General features: G+C 41.1%; 3 protein-coding genes across 3 annotated transcripts; 1 reads left to right on the forward strand and 2 right to left on the reverse strand.

Annotated features, from left to right (window-relative positions):
• Window positions 1-2124: 2124 nt before the first annotated feature.
• LOC307271041 (histone H3.3A) lies at window positions 2125-5412 on the reverse strand. The gene is made up of 4 exons (XM_080053551.1): window positions 5317-5412; window positions 4311-4454; window positions 3900-4053; window positions 2125-3588 (listed from the first exon to the last, which is right to left on the reverse strand). Exons 2-4 carry the CDS (start codon window positions 4436-4438, stop codon window positions 3460-3462), a joined length of 411 nt encoding a protein of 136 aa, XP_079909677.1. The 5' UTR covers window positions 4439-4454; window positions 5317-5412; the 3' UTR covers window positions 2125-3459.
• A 683-nt stretch (window positions 5413-6095) lies between these two features.
• On the reverse strand, window positions 6096-8910 carry LOC307271564 (histone H3.3A). The gene is made up of 4 exons (XM_080054077.1): window positions 8758-8910; window positions 7640-7783; window positions 7106-7259; window positions 6096-7014 (listed from the first exon to the last, which is right to left on the reverse strand). Exons 2-4 carry the CDS (start codon window positions 7765-7767, stop codon window positions 6886-6888), a joined length of 411 nt encoding a protein of 136 aa, XP_079910203.1. The 5' UTR covers window positions 7768-7783; window positions 8758-8910; the 3' UTR covers window positions 6096-6885.
• A 546-nt stretch (window positions 8911-9456) lies between these two features.
• Window positions 9457-18966, forward strand: nop53 (NOP53 ribosome biogenesis factor). The gene is made up of 12 exons (XM_080054073.1): window positions 9457-9682; window positions 10307-10380; window positions 10595-10697; window positions 13324-13526; window positions 14036-14091; window positions 14176-14271; window positions 16184-16285; window positions 16397-16555; window positions 17249-17424; window positions 18038-18104; window positions 18492-18568; window positions 18703-18966. The coding sequence occupies exons 1-12, from the start codon at window positions 9477-9479 to the stop codon at window positions 18761-18763; spliced, it is 1380 nt and encodes a 459-aa protein (XP_079910199.1). The 5' UTR covers window positions 9457-9476; the 3' UTR covers window positions 18764-18966.
• Window positions 18967-22273: the final 3307 nt, after the last annotated feature.

The following is a 22273-nucleotide window of genomic DNA, read 5'->3' on the forward strand; positions in this document are numbered from 1 at the left end:
TATAAACTGAAAAGAGAACAGAAGAGAACAGACAAGGAGAGAAGAAAGTATATTATACAAATGATTACATGATTGTTTGGTCCTTGGTTTAGCAGAACTGTGGGTAGAATTGACTTGTTTTATCTCTCAGATAAAATGGAATAGATAAAATGCCTTTGCATGATACCTCAAATGTATCTAACTCCAATGATTCCTAACCAGGACTACTGTATTTCAGCAGTGGCCAGGGTGTAAGTCTTAAGGCTCAGTATATATTTATGTTTAAGTGAATAAAACAATTGATGTTTAATATATTTACATTCACATAACCGATAAACGACCAGCTACAACCAGACAGAATGTGCCTCATACCAATCCTGGCTAATCTGTAACACATTACTGTAACAATGTGCTGGGATTGAGACTGCATCAAAAAATGGTTAGCAAGCAAGAGCAATGAACACAGGCAGCTAAAAGTATAAATGAATACATTATTGAAACACCCACCCTCTGCTGCTTGAAGTGTTAGTTGTACCAATGCAAATTTGCATTTGTAAAATTATATTTACAATTTTTTTTCGACAAACACCTAGGCTAAAAGGGAAAACTAAATGACCACCTTAGGTGGTATAGGCTATATGAAGAAATGATTTAAGCAATATTCAATAAACCTTCTGTCCTTATAAAGATTGGATTTGGTTTGACTGATTACATTTGTACAGCACTTTGGTCAACTGATCTTGTTTTCAAATGTGCTATAGAAATAATTTTGACTTTTGACGTTGACATTTGTGGCTCATTTAAATCATTTGAACTGTCAATCAGATCTGACAAATAGGCAGAATTCTGTTTCCACAAAACACACACACAAACACACAAAGATGACCATCAACCCCCCGGAAGTGAGGGCTTGACTTTGAGTTGTGTACATAAGTGTGTGTTTGTGTGTGTTGGCTTGTGTATGTGTGTGTATCTATAGCGCCCATTCAAAACAACAGGATTAAAGGGTGGTGTTTGATTAGATGTTTGTTTGTATGTGTGTTACTGATCAGAGCCTCGGCCACAGTGTGCGTATGTGTTTATTGTGGTGAATATAGCCGAGGGCACGGCTTTATCTCTTTTAATCAAGAAAGTGGAACGCTGAAAGGAAACACTTTTGAGAGGAATGATGTCAACTGAGAAAAAGGATATTAATTGTAATGCTAGAGTCTCACATCTGTGTTTATGTGTCTGTGTGAAAGATTGTCGAATCACACTCGATCCAGAAAAAATAAATAAATAAATGGGTAAAGGCAGCTCAAATAATTGTTATTATCATACACAAGGAATCCCAAGTGGAATTGTAAATCAAAGGCCTATAGTATGTTTGAATATGTTTTAGGAGACAGGGATGGACATTTCAGGTTAAACAGATGTTACAGGACTTGCACACATTCAAATGTATTAATAAAAAGCAAATAATGATATTGTCCTTGTTCACTGCAAGCTGAAGCAGTGTGACATCAGCAGGTTTGTGCCCCAGTGGGAAGGAGTTTTAAGGTTATAACCAACACAGACATGGTATGTTACTGCCATCTAGTGGTGCAGCTATCATCTGCGTTAGGTTAATGCTCACAGGAGTTTGATACAGCTGTTCAGGCCTGTTACAGTGGCTTGCAAAAGTATTCATACTCATTACACCTTTCATGTTTTGTCACGTTACAATCACAAACGTAAATGTATTGTATTGGGATTTTATGTGATAGACCAACACACACTTTCGCTGCAAGTCTTGGGGTATATCTCTACCAGCTTTGCACATCTACAGACTGACCTGGCCATTCTAACCTATGGATGTGCTTTGGTCTAAAAACAATTCCATTGTAGCCCTGGCTGTATGTTTAGGGTCGTTGTCCTGCTGGAAGGTGAACCTCCGCCCCAGTCTCAGGTCTTTTGAAGACTCCAAGAGGTTTTATTCGAAGATTGCCCTGTATTTGGCTACATCCATCTTCCCACCAACAGCTTCCCTGTCCCTGCTGAAGAGAAGCATCCCCACAACATGATGCGGCCCACACCATGTTTTACTTCATTTGTATTAAATAACAATGAATAAAGGTGTGAAAAAAACTGATGAAAGTGTAAGTGTGCAGACCACAGACACAGGAGTGTGTGTAACATCCATTTATTACCACCTTATTTGACAAATCTGGAAATTACAAACATTGTTTGATTGAAATATTATCCTCGACATTTAAAAAATAAAGAAAATCAAATTGAGCGAAAAATAAAATAAAAATTAAGGGTGAATAGTCAACCTGAGAAACGGCATACAGACGATCCACTGATCTGGTGAAAGAAAAATGAAGCAAGGGGGGACATATTCAGAAAACAAGACCAGTATTATTAGTCATGTAGAACCGATTTCACATTTTAATCAGTTTTCTTGTTTGTTTGAAAAAAATATTTTCAAACTTTGAGAGCTTTTGGTTTTTTGGGAACATTGCAAGCCTAGATGAACCTTTGATATAAAAAAGGTATTTTGTTAAATTAGTCACTGCTAAAAAACTATCTCTGATACCATACTCGTTTCTAAAGCTTTGGCTTTAAATAATTAGATGATACCAATCGGAACACTACTAAAACAAGGGAGGTTAAACTCTTCTGTCAGTTAGGAAAAAGAGTGTCTACAAGAGGATCAAACTTTGGTGCCAAGACGAGTCAGTAGCTTCACATTTCAGTAGAATTTTTTTTTTGTTTTTTTGTGTTGTTTTTTTTCCTCTGTAAATTTTAATCTGATGTATCCCCCCCATCTCCATATCATCCACAAATAGTTTGAAGGAGAAATACAAGGAAATAATCCTGTGCGTGAGACTTATTTGGAAGAAAAAAATAAACTTAACAAGACGAATGACAGCAATGATCAATATGATAATCATAATTCAACTCCAAAGATGCTGATGGATTGTATACAATTTGCTGTGGTGATCAGAGCCAACACTCATGCAGACACATACAGGGACAGAACATCCAGCCTCGGCCTCCGTCTATGCTCATGTCTGAGCTAGGCTGCCAGAGGATAGAGAGCAGGAGAAGAGGACTAGGTAAGTTCTTCTAGCACCCTGCTGCAGAATAGAGACCAGAGTCCCCCAGCAGACACATACCCAGCCTCTTCTCCTGTCTGCCCCCCCGAATATTTGCATTGTTCTAGTCCACATTTTTTCATTATTCTGTCCACAAATCATCCTCTCCCAAACAGTCAGATTAGAAACAGTGCAAACTAGGAGACATGTGCTTGAGGAGATCTCATCACCAAAGAGTTGGTACATGCACGAAAAAGATAGTACCCTAGAAGTCTGCTGCCAAGAGCACTAAGAAAAACACGACTATACACTTTATCCATAATATAATCAGTTTTCCCCTACACACTACTAACACGGGGAGGGAGAGAGGGAACAATTGAGGGGCAGGAAGAGGTAAAGGACAGAGAGGAGGACAGAGCGTTTAAGCGCGTTCCCCGCGGATACGACGTGCCAGCTGGATGTCTTTGGGCATGATGGTGACACGCTTGGCGTGGATGGCGCACAGGTTGGTGTCCTCGAACAGACCCACCAGGTAGGCCTCACTGGCCTCCTGCAGAGGGGGAAAACAGCAAACAACAGTTGTCAGTAGCGATAAAATGACTCGTCTACCAATTTCACTTTTGGCTTTCGTAGCTTTAATATTGGCGATTGTCATTAGTTTTGACACTTTTTTAGAATAAATGGAAGAATTCTATAAACAGTGTATGTACAGTGTAGTCTTCAGTAGTCCTGTCTATGTGAATATGCCATGCTTTTAGCATATTTTGTATGTATAGTATTTACAACTTCATTCATGTACAGTTAGGAGTACACTCTTAACGATCTTTGCCAACTATGACGGCATTGTGTAGTACTGCTGACCTGCAGGGCTCCGATGGCTGCACTCTGGAAACGCAGATCGGTCTTGAAGTCCTGGGCGATTTCTCTCACCAGACGCTGGAAGGGCAGCTTGCGGATCAGCAGCTCAGTGGACTTCTGATAACGACGGATCTCACGCAGAGCCACAGTTCCGGGCCTTAACAAAAAAAGAATTAATTAATTACGTGAAGAGCACATGGGAAGCAAGATTAGGCTGAAGACTTTTTTTTTCTTTTTACATCAACTGCATTAAAGTCAAACTATACAAAGCTGGACACCTACAGCAAGTTTAGTGATGGTTGACAATCTAGTGTTTGAGATTTTTTTTTGTAAAGAAATCCAATCACTCAGTAATTCATGGTTAATAATTTTTGTCCAACCTATAATACAGTAAAAACATTTTTCTTGTCTCACCTGTAACGATGGGGCTTCTTGACACCACCAGTGGATGGGGCACTCTTGCGAGCAGCCTTTGTGGCCAGCTGTTTACGTGGGGCTTTGCCTCCAGTGGACTTACGGGCAGTCTGCTTGGTACGGGCCATGTCTGCTAAAGATCACCTAGAGAAGACACAGGCAAAAGGATAAAGAGTTCAGCAACGTTTCTATAGCTTGCACAACACTTTCCAAAGTTAAGATTGGTCCTTTAAAGTTATCTTTATTTCTTTTTCTAAATTGACCCTGTTTTCACTCAATTACAAAACAATTCCACTATTGATGCAAACAGCTATAGGAAAGTAAACTAATGTGTCCATTTCTGTATTTGTTGGTGTGATACACTTGAGGCAACTTCAATTAAGTAAACTTTTCGGGTAAGTAAACATACAACACATTCCCTTTCACTATCAACCAGACTTCAATCAACCATTAACGAAGGTACAATTGGCCGCTAAACTAATACGTAGCTAAAAATACAACGTATGAGCCAATCATCATGCAGTCTTCACAGTAGGCGGGCTCAACAGCTGACGACTACACTGTTGCTAGGTCCGCCCACCCCCGCTCTGATGATGGCGGCGGTTTGATGCGCAAACGGGATAAAGAGCCAGGGCAGAAGAGCAAAGGAGTAGCACATCAACAACTTCAATTTGAGAAATAACTGCTGCGACAGTTTGTCGGTAAATGAGAGAACAAGACAGAAAACATTTCAACGAACGCATAAATAGTCTTAGGAAAGCTGAACGGTCCCTTACGGCGGCATGGCACCGAGCTGAACCGGCGCATTATTTGAAACAAATTTTCTCTTGAGCGGCTGCGGTAACGACTGAATTTCACCGTCCTTTCGACAGCCGCGTTTGTTATTTTCAGACACGATTAAAACTGAGGTTGTTCGCTGTTAAATGTGCCTAATAATTCAAATAAAATGCAACTTTAAAATACAAAGTTAATTTACTAACGCAGAGGCATATTTGACGAGGCTTACCTATGAGAAAAGTGACTAGAAGTCGTGAGAAATGTTTGGCTTGTCTCTATTTTCTTCTTCGTATCCACAATGGGAAGCAGCGTCCAGCGGGAAAATGGCCGCCGCGTCAATCATCTGTCCCACAATGCAACAGCACAGTTTATCTGTGGTCACTTTGACACGCTGGTCACCGGTCACCCCCCAGGTCGAGCTGCTTTTGTTCATATCTAGATAAACAAGCCGCGACTATTTGCTTTGTAGACGGGGCACACAGGCGTGCTGCTGCTGGGTTTTGTTGTTTGTTTTGTCCATCCAATATTATGTGACCGTGCGGGTCAAACCGAAAAAGTTAGTCGTACTTTTCAGCGGTTTTCAAAAAACTTGCTGTTATAATAAATGTGACAAGTGTAAGTCTGTTTAGTGGTGAAGGTGAAAGATAATACACGTGCATTATTTAATCGGAAAATCGCATAATGCAAAGCGAACTCTGATTGTTTGGTGAGATGGTGACCCTGCAGTTCTTGTATAACATTTGGAGAAAACGTTTTTTCTATTATTGTTCTAGTGTACTGTTTAATTTAAATATCACAACAATCCCAAATCCCGCAACATTCAGCATACTACAATTAAAACATACTCTCGGTATACAAACAATAAAGTTCAGGCTAAGATCTCAACAAAAAAAGTTTGGGTTATTTAAGTCTTCCTTGTAAAAAATGTGCAGCATTTTAGCTTTCTGTCCCAAGTTATCAACTCAACTCATATGAAAAATATTTAAAGTAGATACTCAGTCATACGGATCATTTAACCACAATAATCTGTTTATTATGTTTGTATGTGAATTCCGGTGTACAAATATTTTGCTTTTGAAGAAATGACTGAAAACATTAATCAAAAACACAATAGAAAAAAAATAGGTTATCGTGTCAACCTGAGAGGAACAAAAAGTCAAAACATTACCTGGAATTAATAATGTGGCTTAAAATCTAAATATCAACATAGATTTGCTACATATATGCCGCTTGTTTTTTTTTTTGCCAAAAATGCATTGTCATCTTATGTCACAATGACGTTTTTTAACTCACAACCAGAATCACACTTTTGTTTTTTTGATACAACAGTAACAGTAGAAATACACCATTATTGTAAAAAAGAAAATAAAGAACCACTACTTTTACAACAAACTTCTATTTAAAAAAAAATTACAAGACCCATTATATCAATGTAAAATGTCCGTCTAAAGATGAAAATGTCTCAACCTTAATGCTAATTTCCTATGCTCAATTCAGATCACAAACTATTCTTGGCTTGCAAAAACACCTTGCTTGAGATAACGAGGCATTCCTTTGAGCTAGCTGGTAAGAATAGAGGAGTGTAAATGTGATTCAAAAGGTTCAAACGTGGTATCTCTAAGAAAACGTTTCTACTAGTAGCACCAAAGAAGACATGATCACACATTTACGGTTATCACAATCATATGATATATATAGAACCTCAAACCAAACTACTAACTAAGTATAATGGAAGGAGAGGGATAGAAAGAGTGGTGAAAGGGCAAGAAGACAAGCATATAATAAATCAGAAAACATGTTAAGCGCGTTCCCCGCGGATACGACGTGCCAGCTGGATGTCTTTGGGCATGATGGTGACACGCTTGGCGTGGATGGCGCACAGGTTGGTGTCCTCAAACAGACCCACCAGGTAGGCCTCACTGGCCTCCTGCAGAGGGAAGAATCAAAACATTGTTTTTTTAGACGGAATGCTGGAGCATGGTATTAGTTTAATGGTTCCTATATGTAGTACTGCTGACCTGCAGGGCTCCGATGGCTGCACTCTGGAAACGCAGATCGGTCTTGAAGTCCTGGGCGATTTCTCTCACCAGACGCTGGAAGGGCAGCTTGCGGATCAGCAGCTCAGTGGACTTCTGATAACGACGGATCTCACGCAGAGCCACAGTACCGGGCCTGCAAAAATTATTATTTGGTTTTAAAGTGAACTTGTGTTATTTTTCTTTGATTTTATCATAACACATTACTCTTCATCTGGTGCACCTTTTTCTGTCTTCTCCTTGCACCCCTACATACTGTGATTGAATGTTAGAGCTCCTCTCTCAGACCACTCCACTAAGAGATGCTTTTCACAATGTTTTCTACATTATAAAGTTAAACTCAATTAAAATAACTGAAGTCTGTCCCCAGAGACTTCCTTGGGGGCTGGATGAAAACTATTGAATCGATCTTTATGATAGTTGAGTATAACTTTATATCTGCACATACAAGAAATGGCATTAAACTGAATGTTATGTTAACCTTTCCAACATAAGCAGTACTTTGTGGGCTCTCACCTGTAACGATGGGGCTTCTTGACACCACCAGTGGATGGGGCGCTCTTGCGAGCAGCCTTTGTGGCCAGCTGTTTACGTGGGGCTTTACCTCCTGTGGACTTACGGGCAGTCTGCTTGGTACGGGCCATGGCTGCTAAAGATCACCTGAAAGAACATAAATGTGTGCTTTGGTTAGCTAACTCCAAATCATGTTTAGGCAAAAGTGCAGCAGATATATTTAGGGTTGCATGTTGGGAAGGATAAAAACTTTTTTTTTGTTCAATTGTTACTACTGTAGAATCTAAAACAACATGGCAGTCTCTACTATCCAGCTGGAGTGGGTTATAAAAAGTAAATCGTCAGAAGCCAGAGTTTGTTTTGTAATGTATATCCAAGGCCAAGGCAACCATGGACATATAAAGAAAGAAGGCAACTTATGCAACCACTCTAATGAAACGGACAGCGAAGGTATCGAATCATAGCAGAGCTCTTTATCAGATAAACCAATCACAATTTGTATAAAAGCCTGTGGGGCGGGATGTTGTGAACAGTTCGACCAAAGCGAGAACGACAATTTTGCGACAAACCCCGCCCCCTGCGCATTGAACGTGGGTTTGTTCGTTTCTTCGCAGTGGGCCCTCCGGTTGAACCCAAGTCTTGATTTTTTATTCAGAATGAGCTATATTTAAGTAAACCAAGCGAACCCGCCCACCCCGGCTGTCCGGTGGCAGAAAAGCAGCGCACCTGCAGATGATGGCTGGCTGCTGGCGAGAAGAATGTAAACGGGAAGGAAAAATCGTTGTAGCAAACGATGAGGGTGATGTTAAAAACGACGGAAGAAAATAAAAACTGCGGCATGAAAGTGGATTATAATTTTTGGAAACGACACTAGACATGTCAGGGGATCATTTGATGAGCAATATTTTGTCAGACGACCCCTCACTTTGGGCGCATTTCCGAGTCAAATTCGACCATACCATAAACGCCTTTTAGGTCCCCGACTCCCCGAGCAGGCGGATAATAGCTCGACTGCTCTGCGTTTTCTTTCTCATCGAAAAATAACGAAAAAACACATCCATCCGAAAATTAACAAAACATCAAATGATAGATTGAAGTTTTATTGACCCGGTGATACGTACCTTTCAAAACTTGGCAAAAGATTGCTGCTCAAAAATGGGAATTTATTGTTGAGTCTCTAAAGCGTTGTTCTCGCAATAAAAACGAAGGGAGGAAAAAAAATTGAAAAAACACAGGAGAGCAACAGGAGACACGTTTCCCATGATGCATTTGTGACAAACATTTATAAACATGTAGAGACATGATCCACAGTTGCATGACCACATTCACCTGTAATGTTGGCCAGCAAATGTTCTCAATCCTTATTATTGACACTCAAGTTAGTTAGCTTAGGTTATTAGTTTAAAGTGTTATTTTATTTATTGTGAAACTTATTTTACCTGGAAAGAAAAAAAGGCAACAAAAATAATCAGTATTCAAGAGAGAATAAAGTGAATGGCATATATTATTTCACAAATTTAGCATTACATTCACATTAAATTTGAATTATCTTGTGTTTATATATATATTTTAAATTCATCACAACAATCATCTTCGTTGCTCTGACACACAAAAACACAAACACATGCTTATAAACTCTTCCTGTTATCAAATAAATAATTATTATAGCCTGATTAAAAAAAAGTGATACAGTGAAATAATAAACAAGTAACTTTTTATTTACAAGGAAACAGCTTGTGTTGCGTTTACAGTGTCTGTCCTGCAGGGGGCGCCACAAAAGTGACTCCAGTACAAGAAGAGAGAAGAAGACACGTGTTTTTCTTTTTCTCAGTCCTCCAACATGGCGCCGGGCAAGCGGTTGAAACGCGTGGCGGCTTCACAGCCAGGGTTTCTTAATTTAAAGTCCACTTCAAACGACGCACAGTTGGCAAGTGGCAGGAGAAAACGCGTCAACAAGAACAAGAAGAAGAACTGGAACAAACACAGCGACATAAACGACGTGGACGATTTTTTAGAAGACATCAGACACCAGGAGAGAACCACAGGGTGAGTGTTAGCTTCACAGTGTGTGGGGAAGACCAAGTGGATTTTACGCTAAACTAAATCTCTAACATTTATCCACCACGAGTTTCCTCTGATACTGAATATTTTAAGGATGTTTCAACGTATGTCACTGTTTCTGTTGTCTCACCCCACCTGTAGTACTCGACACATACCCTGTCGTGTGAGTGTGGTCTGTCCTGTTTGTAAGGCCATGTTTTTCTTGTTGGTACTTTTAACAATGTCCCCTCATTGACACCATGACATCCAGTGTGTTTGTTGTTCATTTGAAATTAAGAAATTCAACTTGCTATCTGCTGTTAAAACAAGCACAGTCAACTTGTGCTGAGACAGAGGGCCGAAAGACTGACTGGGGTTAGTTTACAGTGTCTGTGATGTCTTTTTAAACACTTGTCAAGCCCGCTTTATTAAATTAAAAAAAAATTTATAGATTTATTTTTTCTGGGGCTGTTGGCTTGACCATCAATTTGAGGACAGTACTTTGACTCTGAAAACCCTTTTATTTAATTGTTTTACTTTAAATAGATCTAAGCCGATTAATTTATAATAAAAAAAATGGTAAATTGTACATATAACCGTTTGTACCTGACGTGGTCTCTGTGTTTTCAGGGGTTTATTGTCTGAGAAGTCGGATGAAAGTTTGTTCTTTTTGGATCTTGGACAGCCAAAGAAAGAACAGAAAGGTAAATAACTGCAACACAATTACGTTAAAATCTCTAAGGTTTGCCAGTTTGTAGAAAGTGTATCAGTGTTAACAAATCCATAGTCCAGAATCTCCCAGATTAAATGTGTAAACTTGGCACTTGCTAGTTTGATAGTTGTGTTATGACTTAAAGACACACATATATAAATGTTTTCCTTATGCTGTGTGAACATAATCCTTATTTCTTTGTACAGTAGCAGAGCCTGTCCAGGTGAAGCTAAGGAGGGGGAAACCAGTGCGTCCGCTGAGGATAGACCTGATCCTGCAACATGACTCGCTAGTTCCTGCACCCAAAGAGTCAGTATCCATCTCCTTGATCTTATATAGCTGAATTCAGCATTCTTAAAGGAGCTGTAAGCGGAATGGTTCTTTTAGCTAACTTCCTGTCAGTTACTGCAGTTAGCAGTCCCCTCGCTCGTCCCTACGTCACCACATTAATGCATTGCGGTCTTCAAGTAGCAAGTTATCTAGCAACATCTCGGATCCATAAGTGTGATAAAACCGGATAAAACATGATTAAAAACCATCAAAACGGACATTGGGAAGGATTTTTACCTGCTCCGCCATTGTAGGCGCATACACATTCACCTATATGTTGCTCTGGCGTGCACCGGTAGTGAGACCATGGAGTGTATATAGTATATATGAGTGAGACGAGTGACGGTTTGTAGCGTTCTCTCTCCTGATTGGATAAAAAATTGTGATACTCAGTGGTTGACACTAACGGTTGCCCGCTTGCCCGGGGCAACTGAAAATAATGTTCGGGCAAGTTGACATTGCTTTTTGGTTGCCCGAACGGGCAAGTGGATTTTAGAGGGTTTGTCAGTAGTCTAGGCTATTTATTCATGTGTTTTAGAGTCTGCAAAACTATTTTTTTCCCCGCTAACTCACACAAAATAGATCGGCTATATTTGCAATTGAGCAGCTGCGCGCGGCAGCCAGCAGCATCACGCTCGCTCTTTCACACTCTATATCTCTCTATCTCTCACACACACACACAGCCTGTGTGCGCGCAGTTTCGCTGTCTACGTTCCGAAAGCCGGCTCCATTAGGCTACGGTTGCGCTATATTCAAAACCCAGAAATCAATAACGTTTGAGCTTATCGATAGGCTGCATGATGTAATTTTAAATATCGAGTCGGGTCATCTTCATCTAATTAGGCCTACTTCAGTGTATTATTCCATCACTGGTCCGCATCATGAACTGTAAAAGTGTTCTACCTTCGACTGTCTTGAAGAAACTCCTTCAACCCGCTCCGTCTCCCAAAAAAAAAAACTCTTGTCTGCTGAGCCGCTGCTGCTGCAGACGAGCTCGGCACCGTCTCATCATCCATTCAATGCAGCGGTGATCAACAAACGAGAGACTGTAGCAAGTCCTGCAGTTAAAACATCTGATAGTTTTTAAATCCATATTAAAATCGGCAGGATAAGAACTAGTTAGCTAAAAAAAATCGCAAACGGTTCAAATGTGATGTGTTCAGGTCGGCTCAGTAAAATGATTATTAGGCAAAGGTCAATAAAATGACATCATGATGTGTTCAAATGTAACATCAAGAAAATAAGAAATTTGAGTTTTTCGCGAGAAGCTTGAATAATACAGTTTGGGTAAAAAAGTTGTTTTCCCAGCAATATGAAATAATAAGTAGGCCTAAATATGGAATTATGACCTGCTTAAAGTCCTATCCTTAGCTCTGCTCATCTTATAAGCAATTAAAGCAATAATACCAGTTCTCTTTTAACAAAATAATAGAAAAGTATCGATAAAGATTTGGATTGTGGAGTCTTTATAATGGTATCAATATGAATAGAAATGAATGATCCCCCTCCTTACTTACAGTATAACCGGGCAATAGCTTTAACATGGTGGACTTTAATCATGTTATGGCACACGGTCACTTTTTGGCACAATGTGACCGTTTTAAATAAGTAAAATAAGTTAAATTTCTCTGTGGAAGCTAACATTCAGCTTGACTCTGAGCTAGACTGAGTTTTCTGAGCCCCTGGGCCAGGTGCATGGCAAAAAGAGGCCCTTTCACGATGCTGCAGCAGGACCAAGCTCTTGATGTAGTGTGATGTCATGATATCTAGGCTTATATGAATTGTTGTTGGTTGTATGTGGTCAGGATGAGACTAGTAAAGCTGTGTTTGCATGTTACGGTTCGCTAAAATGTATAATTTAATTGGCATATACTGTATATATCATTGTTTAACAGTTTTTTTTATTTATTTTTGGGCAAGTGAACACAACATTCGGGCAAGTAAAACATTACCTGTACTTGCCCTAGGGGCAAGTGCATTTGAAACCTTAGTGTCAACCCCTGATACTACAACATTTTAATTGGGCTATTACTGCAAATCAGAATGACTTGGAGACCTGTGATATGACGTCCGCACTCTGTTGAAGTGATTGCTGTAGGAATATGGAGTGATATAGCACATATATTAACACAAATAAACCGCTCTCTTCACCTTTAACTCTAAAGATTGTATGGTGAAATTGTAACTCTTCATCTGCCTTGGAAGAGCTGAATGAAAGTAAATAGGTCTAAATCGGAGGATTTATTTCAGGGAACTTTTTATGTGTATCTGTTAAGGCAGACACATTTAACACATTAAAAGGCTGTTTAATTACATGTGTGAGCAGTGTGTGTGTGTGTGTGTGTGTGTCCGGTGATGATCTCATCCTTGCGCTCCCAGTATTTCCTTCATTGGGAATGTGAAGACAACACATAGGAGCTCAGGAGACTGTGTGTTAACGGTGTCCTGGGATCTGAGGATATGTTTAAAAACACACAGCATGATGTGGGCGGTATCAAATAAAACGGCCCTAAACAGCTAGTGTGCTATTCACTGGTTTTTCTTAAACTCCTCTTTCTCAAATTTCTCATATAATCAACATATCATCCCTTCTTTCTCCCTTCAGTGTGCTGGCATTCCAACAACCCAATGCCAAGAAACTCCGCCGTATTGCTCAGAAGGCGGAAGAGCTCGCAGCTAAAGGCGTGATACCACGGCGGCAGAGACGGCTCCTCAACAGACGGCCAGTCATCAGGACGGTCAAGAAAGCAGTGGCAGACGCCAACAACAACCCAGACAGAGACTATTTTGACTTATGGGCACCAGAAAGTGAGTGCTGTGACTGTCTGTCCGTCTGTCTGTCCAGTGATGATCTCATCCTTGCGCTCCCAGTATTTCCTTCATTGGGAATGTGAAGAAAACATATAGGAGCTCAGGAGACTGTTGTGTAAACAGTCACCTGGGATCTGAGGATACACATGTGCAGATTTGTCACAATCCAAATGTTCAAATCATGGCCTGAGATGTAAGCACATCAAGTGGATCTAAACAGCTAATGGTGAAAAGGAGAAACCCAAAGAGGAAGCCACTAGGGTTTATCTATTTGTCTGAGTTGGTGGATGCAGACATGTTCATACGCAAGGCTTGATGTCAACACATGAACTGTCAAAGCAGGTCATCTTTCTGGCAGCTGTAGTTTAAAACCTACCAACACGGAATATAACAGCAGGAATCTAATCCAGCATACATTTGCTACTTGATTTTGTAATGTGTAATTGATCAGCTGTCTTTAGCGCACATAAATGCTCATACATTTAAACCCTTCCTTTTTAATGTAGAAAAAGAAACGGCTGACCCCTGGTACCTTCAACAGACGGGCAAAACACGTGTCAAGGTGAGAATAAGTGTTAAAAAGTCTTTGCATTGTGTGTGTGGTGGTTTGAGTTTGACTAATACGGCAGCGTCCCTGTTTTGACAGCGCCCGGAGAAGATGAACGAGAAGCCGTCTGTGCTTCCGGCTGTGGAGGTGATCGCTCCTGGAGGATCCTACAACCCAGACTTCTTCTCACATCAGGTAACTCTAATCTCTGCACACTTCATTGTTCCGGGTCAATCTCGTCCTCTGTTTGGACAGAGAGGAGCTCTCTTGTTTCAGTTTGTCCAGACATTAATGAAGAATGGAACTTGACAAACAAAAGACGTTGTTTGTTTTGGTGTGGTTTCAAGGCCCTGCTGCTGCTGTTGTAAACAAATTTAAAATAATTAAATTGTAACGCATAGCCTTCCTAGAAATGTTCCAGCTTACATTTTAGTCTCCCAGTAGCCTGGAAATCCAGACCCACACCTAGAACGATATAGGGTCTGGCCACGATCAATAGACTTTCCCAACTAAAGGGGCGGCACCTACGCGTGCATTTTAAATACCACTGCACGCAATTGGATGGCACTACGACCAATCAGACCAATAAACAAGGTGACGTATTAAGCCCCGTTTGTTAAGCGAACAACAGGGTTAACTGGTAAATAAAACTTTTGCCGTGGTTTGTCTGAAACAATGTTTCAAACTGAAACAACGTGTCCGCAGCCACCTTTTTTAGTTGTTTATCATCACAACTGCAAAAGCCACATCCGGTATTCGGTATACAGTTTCATTATTTTTGGTTTCGGCCAAGGATTTTCATTCCGGTGCATCCTGTTTTTCTGGTTTAACTTTATATGGGTATCGGTTAAAGCAGACATGTTTTAGAATACATTAAAAGTCAGCCATGGTTAAAGCCACTACGAGTAAGTCGGCACGTTGGCGACACCTTTGAACAAAAGCGGTAGTATTATTACGACGCCAGCTGTCGTGAAGCTGTTTTCTAGCTCGTGCAGGCAGCGTGCAGGGCGTGCAGATTCAAATAATCAGGAAGCAATATGGTGCGTGTCCGTGTGTTGAAAGCAAAGTGTGAGGGCACCGGACTCTTTTCGGCTCCGTGAGTCTATGGGTGACACAGCATCAACTAATGCCAGTAAGTGCTAAACACACCTGATTGCAATGAGTTGATGCATTGTCACCTCTCACGGAGCTGAACGAGTCCGTGTCCCCACACAAAGCGAATGAACGAGAGATGGCAGTTAGTTAGTATCACGATGAGGTAATGTGTTTATGTTGTAAATAATGACTATTTCAGATGAATAATGGTCATCTGATGATGCTGGTGAGGCAAAGTAAACTTTGTTTTAGTAGGCTACCGCTCATTCATTTAGGAGTAAACACTGCAGTCCATGCTGCAGTCTAGGTTCGCTGCGTGAAATTGTGTATACGTTGCTTGGCAACGCCCTCCCGCCCGACTATCACTCTCCCTTTTCGCTTTTCTTCATTGCATTTTCTTTTTTTTCTTTTATGGTTCAGCCCCGTTATCAGTCATTATGACGACAAACAACTGTCTCAAACAAGGCTCCCGCTCCCCTTCCCTCACCTGGAGGGATAGGCTTCTCAAATCGCGTAACTGCGCCACACTGAAATCTGTGACCAATACGGATATGTGACCATAGAGCATGCACGCGTGAACCGAAAATCGGACTGGGTGTACGACCAGATCAAATGCAGTAATAAAAACTATATAAAAACGTCTTTCTTTGCACTGATGGTCTCGTTTGCTGTTAAAGGTAATTTATGATTATGAGAGGAAACATGAGGCTGTTTAAAAGATATTTAAAAGTTACTCGTTGCCGCTTTAAGCACAATTCATTGTGTGAGTACTGTCTGTGTGTCCGGTGATGATCTCATCCTTGCGCTCCCAGTATTTCCTTCATTGGGAATGTGAAGACAACACATAGGAGCTCAGGAGACTGTGTGTTAACGGTGTCCTGGGATCTGAGGATAAAGAAAAACACATATCATGAAATAGCCGGCGCCAATAAATATAAAATAAACAGGTCTTAACGTATCTGTAATGAGGTGCACTGACTTGACTGTTTTTTCTCTCTCCCTGTGAACCCAGGCCTTGCTGCTGGAGGCCCACGAGGTGGAGGTGAAGAGAAAGAAGGTTGAAGACAAACTAGAGCGACAGCTGGCAGTCAACAGAGACGACACAGCAACAGAGGTACATATGATGATGATGACTGTAGCTCCTCTGTCCTCTTTGGTTGAGTCTTAATGTGATTGGAGTTTTTGGAGTTTGGATCTTTGATGGTTGCTGAATCCTGTTCTGCAGGAGACCGTGCTCAGAGAGCAGGTGGAAGGTCTGGTAGAAGAGGACGAAGAAGAAGCAGCCCCCAATGAGGAAGAGGAGGACACTGCAGTGGGAGCCATCGTCCTGTCAGAGAAGAAGACCGAGAGACAGAGAAAGAAAGAGAGGCTGGAAAAACTAAAGGTACACACACACAATTCATACCTGAATCATTATGTCAGACATGTTTGGCACATACCTGACTCATAGGCAGCTTTGGAATATTCACACTTATCTGTTAAGGCAGGCTTTTAAAATACAATAAAAGTCTGCCCTGCATCTGTTTATTTCAATGTGTGAGCACTGTATGTGTCCGGTGATGATCTCATCCTTGCGCTCCCAGTATTTCCTTCATTGGAAATGTGAAGACAACACATAGGAGCTCAGGAGACTGTGTGTTAACGGTGTCCTGGGATCTGAGGATATGTTAAAACAGTAGACTGCGTCAAATAGAACAGGCCTAAACAGCTAATGTATACTACAGTCTCACTGGTCAATTCCCTGCAATGTTACTAGGTCTTGAGCCGGGAAATTACAAAGGCAGATTTGCGGGAAAATCGATTCTGGCTGAAATAATTTGTCAGAAATGTTTTACAGTCATAGGCAGGTTTGGAATATTTTGCAGAGAAACAGTGAGATATCAGCACATGCACAGCAAATTGTTTGATACCCTGTTAAATTGCACAAAAACAGTACAGGAGTACATCACCTTTTCAGATGGATCCCCAACCTGAAACCATTTAGAAATGAAACGATGTTACAACTTGTTAAACAGTCAATTGTAATTTCTTATGTACATTTTCAATTTTTTTCATCGTGCTCCTCTCCCCACCCCAGGTCCAGCGGCGGCTGGCAGCCAGAAAGCAGAGTAGCAAGAGGCAGCAGCTGTTCCAGCTCCGCTCCATCAAGGCTTCCATCAAGCAGCAGGACCTGGACACCAAGGACAAGCAGACGCAACGCAAAGCCAACCAGGAGGCTGAGAAAGCCCAACCCAGACGCCTCGGCAGACTCAAGTACATACCTAACACTCGCCTTGCACCTTCCACGCTTTAAAGGGCTACGCTGCTGATTTTAGTGTTGCACTTTGATTAACTTTTTACAAGGGACTTAAAAGACATTGTCAAAGTATTTGGCAGGTGTTGGGAGAGGCTCACTTTTAGTACGAGTCAAGTTAGATCTGACATCTTCCATAGCGCTCAATGGCTTCTTTGGTGTAGATCCTCCCTGCCTCCCGAATAAGACTTCTTTCAAACTCCACATATCAAGTGTATAACACAGGCTTTCCACTCAAATGTTCTCAAAACCCAGTCCAAGATTACACTGATGACATTTCGGACACAGTAACATTCAGAGTCACGTAAAACATTGTTGGCTTGTGCCGAGTGAACTGACTTGGTGGTGTGTAGAATTTGTACATTGACCATTTTAAAATCATCGAAAATAACTCTGTACACCCCAAACTTCTTTAGATATTTAATTGCAAAATGTGTGACCTTGGACATGCATGGTGATACTAAGCCCTAAAAAAAAATGTGTCCTTATCACCTAAAGTTACAGCAACAAATGTCATGCCTTAAAGTTCCTCTTGCCCTGCGCTCGTTAACATGTTGTCCCTTTGCTTTGCAGGTTTCAGGCTCAAGACCTGGAGGTTCAGTTGAGCGACGAGCTGGCCGGCTCCCTGAGACAACTCAAGGTATGTTACAATGTTTGCTCGCTCATCTGCTTTGACCAGGGCCAGCGGGGACACAGTGTCTTTATCTGTAATGAGTTTTGGGTTGATTTAGTTGGTGTATTGTCTTCAGCACTATCCATTGTCTAATTCTAAGCTTCATCCGTTTCTCTAATACTGTGACAACCCACTTCTCCCCACCGGGATCATTGTATCTTCATATCGTCTTATTCCAGATCCCCTCTCTTATCTCCGGCCTCTGAATCATATTTGAACTGGCCATTGTGGTGTTAATGGAGTTTTATAATTTGGGTGGGAATTGAGTCAAAGCACAGTGTCATGTCTTTCACATGGATTTGTCTGGACATGTCCCGCCCCCTTCTAATCTCTTGTAATGGCGTCCCCCTGCAGCCAGAGGGCAGCGTCCTCAAGGACCGCTTCAAGAGCCTGCAGAAGAGGAACCTGATCGAACCCAGAGAAAGAGCCAAGTAAGGACATCAGCCTACTTCTTACATAACATTACATATACACAGGCACAGTGAAATACAGATGCTTAAGGTCTATTATGATTTTTAACACATACATTTCCGTCTCTCTGCTACAACCCCTTCCTCTCTCTTAGGTTCAAGAGGAGACACAAGCTGAAGTATGTGGAGAAGAGAGCTTTTAGAGAGATCACTTAATGCCATTGCCGACCCACAGACCACAGGAGCTGAACACCAGAAGCTGGGATCACATTTTAAGCCACAACCGTAACATAATGGAACTGTGTATATACAACTTAAGGACTGTTGAGGGCCTGTTCAAGCCTTTCAGACGTTTTTCAACTGCTAACCTATTAATGTCACATCAATAATGAAGACTGAAATTAAAAGTGTTGGTGAACTTTCTCTACTGGTGTGTATGTGTCCTAATGTTTATTATAATATAGGTTATCCACAGGTTATACAGCATAGGTTGCTCAGGCCAAACATACATTACTGAAGACCTGTAACTTGGTTAAAGGTTGAGTCAGTGATGGAATGTTCTTGTCAAAATACGTTGTCGAGATATTTGCTGATCTTAACAGGATCTGTTACCTGTCTGTATTTGTTTGCTTGTTGAAAATAAGTGTTAATACATAGCCTAGGCTATGTAAACGTGCATTGTGCTAGCTTCAATGGGCCCCGCTTTGTATACATACCAGTTCAGAGTGTAGGCTGTGTAATAGTCACTCATCTTGACAGTGATTTCTGTCAACAAGCATTCTCCAGAATTAGACTCCACCCCTTTAAAGAACAGGGCCAACAATATCAAGTGTTAATTTATTCTGGTAGGATATTTGATTATGAGTATATCTGATGTATCAAATATGTCTTAAAATTTTAAAATCTGGTATAAAAAATTGTTAAAGGATGTGCATCAACATATCACATCAGTATAAAATAAATTCAATTAGTATCTGAGCGTGACTTTCCATTAGGAGGTGAAACGTCCATGCAGTCAGTTTCTTTGTATCGTGTTAAAATTCTGTGACGCCCAGATTAACATGCAAGAAAAAGTATTGGGCACTGCCGTGATTAAAAAGTTAGAAGAGGTACCAGAGATTTAAAAATCCGCCTTTCTAGTCCCTGTAATGCAATTAGGTTACATAATTAAAGCTGGGGTGGAGGATTTGGGGATAAAATGGCAGTTGGGATAGAGATTCGAATCCAAATACCTCAACTGCTCCACTTGTTCTCTATGGGCCCTCCCTGACACGCTCTACACCAACAACGTCGTGCCAAAGTGAATGGACAGTCCCACTCCCAACAGCCAATAAGAACAGAGAATCGGAGCATCGCTCTGATTGGTCAAAGTGTACAGCTCATGTTAACTTTGACCAATCAGAAATCACACACCAGCTTTAAAGGTGCTGTAAGCGGAATGGTTCTTTTAGCTAACTTCCTGTCAGTCACTGCAGTTAGCAGTCCCCTCGCTCTTCCCTACGTCACCAAATTAATGCACTGCGGTCTTCAAGCAGCGAGTTAACTAGCATCATCTCAGATTCATAAGTGTGATAAAACATGATAAAAACCTTCAAAACAGACATTGGGAAGGATTTTTACCTGCTCCGCCATTGTAGGCGCATAAACATTCACCCATATGTCGCTCTGGCGTCACCGGCAGGGAGACCATGAGTGAGACGGGTGTCGGTTTGTAGCGTTCTCTCTTGTGATTGGATATTAATTTCGGGATCCCCCGAAAAGTTTATTTGCCGATTACATGCAGAGCAGCTGACTGAGAGATTGGCTTTATGAAACGCGCACATTATGTAAGTGATCACTATGAATAAAGAGCGACTTAACACTTATATTAACATAAATAAATCGCTTACTTCACCTTTAAGTGGAGTTAAATTAAAGTATTTTTTATTTATTTTTTGGAAGAAACCCACACAGATGGGCTTGCGGAAGTTGGCATGAGATAATTAATTCCAACCAACTGGCTTGAAACCATAATTGCCTTCAGTGTCCCACTGGTGTGAACGAGGGTGCACCCCCACACACACACAGATGCACATTCTGTCCCATGGGGCCTGGAACTACGCCAAAGCTTCTTATCTGTTAATCGGTGTGAAAATGTAATCTTTTACCTTCAGAGTGTGTTGAAGCCCCCTACATAGCTGCCTAACACACTTTATCTCCCTCCCCTGTCAAGACAAAGTGTGCTATGAACCTTGAACCACCCCTTTATTTAGCAGCTTAGGCCTATCCACGTTCTCATTCCAACTACCTGCTGAGAATTAAGGCTGCAGGCTCATAAAGTCACAGTTTGTACCTGAGGAAGCTTATCCATTAGTTTTCTACTTATAGGATTTAGAGCAGAACATACTGTAATGCATGAGGCTAATGTCAATCATCAGTCGCCACACTATTCTATAGTAAATGTAACATTAATAAGCTGTTTGTCAAGTTCATACTCATTGGAAGCATCTTCACGTCAATAATGTAGGTCACCTTTGCACAAAACTGATTCGCAAAACCAACTCGTAATGTCTCAAGTGATTTAATGGCTGATGAAGCTGACTTTTTGGGATATCCACCTTTTTTGTCTGCACAGCAGGTGTCGTACACAAACATAAATAATAAACTTCAAGATGATATGGTTATGTAATGTTAGCGACTGCCAATCCATGGGACACCAATGGTGAAAATATGGTGGTGCAATAACATAAGGTAGAGCTACAGCCATGTTAGCAGAGGCTGCACTTGCTCACACTGCCATGATAACATGCTCCCAATGACTGCTATATTAATGTGTGTAACAAATGATGTAACAACCCATCAAATGTTTCAATTATATTTCACTAAAATCTACAAATGGTCATGGCAATTCAGCCAATAGTTGTTGAGATGTTTAGGTCTGGAGCAAAGTGATGGATTGACCAACACTGCCATCCCTACAAACATGCCGCTTGTGTGACTAAAAATGTAAATTATTTAAGAACGATCAGTATTGCATTACAGAAATAATATCTGTATTATGAGGGCGCTCAAGAGGGGCAGAAAATAAAGCCAAAACACAGCCACTAGTCACTGTACACACATATTAGGAGGTTACAGAAATAGCTCAGTGTTTTCTTGTAAACTCATGGCAGAAGGAGACAGATTGCAGCCAAGTTGTTTGTTTTTTTCCTTCCGTTTGCCCTACTCCCCTCACGTGTGAGACAGATTGTCTTGGCATGGGGTATAGGACGGATTACGTGTATTTGTGCAGTCACTCATTACCCTCTCCTCTGGGCCGGCCAGTGACAGAGGAGGCCAGTAAAACGCTCTGCATAGAGATGCTGCTGTGTGTATGTGAATGAATATTGTCCTGTTATCCCAGGCCTGTTTGCTGCAAAGTGACAGTCCTAAATTCCCCTCTGCCTGTCTCACGGATAGGCTACTGTGTTTGGGCACAGGTAGAGGCACATGGATGCTTTGAGGTTTGGGCTGCAGGCTATAGGTTACCAACCAACGTCCCTGCACGCTCCACCATGAAGGTTACATTTGAAGAAAACTCTGTGAACACAACAGTCATATTATATTCACCTTACAAGGTTATTGTTGTTGACTGTTGACTACTCATCCAACGGACACATGGCAACATTGACCTAGATTGGTCTTTGTGTCCACCTTATTAATATAATGCTACGTTATGTCACTTAAATCACAATTACCAGCAGGCGA

Source organism: Ammodytes marinus, assembly GCF_949987685.1.
Source record: "Ammodytes marinus genome assembly, chromosome: 3".
Classification (NCBI taxonomy): domain Eukaryota; kingdom Metazoa; phylum Chordata; class Actinopteri; order Uranoscopiformes; family Ammodytidae; genus Ammodytes; species Ammodytes marinus.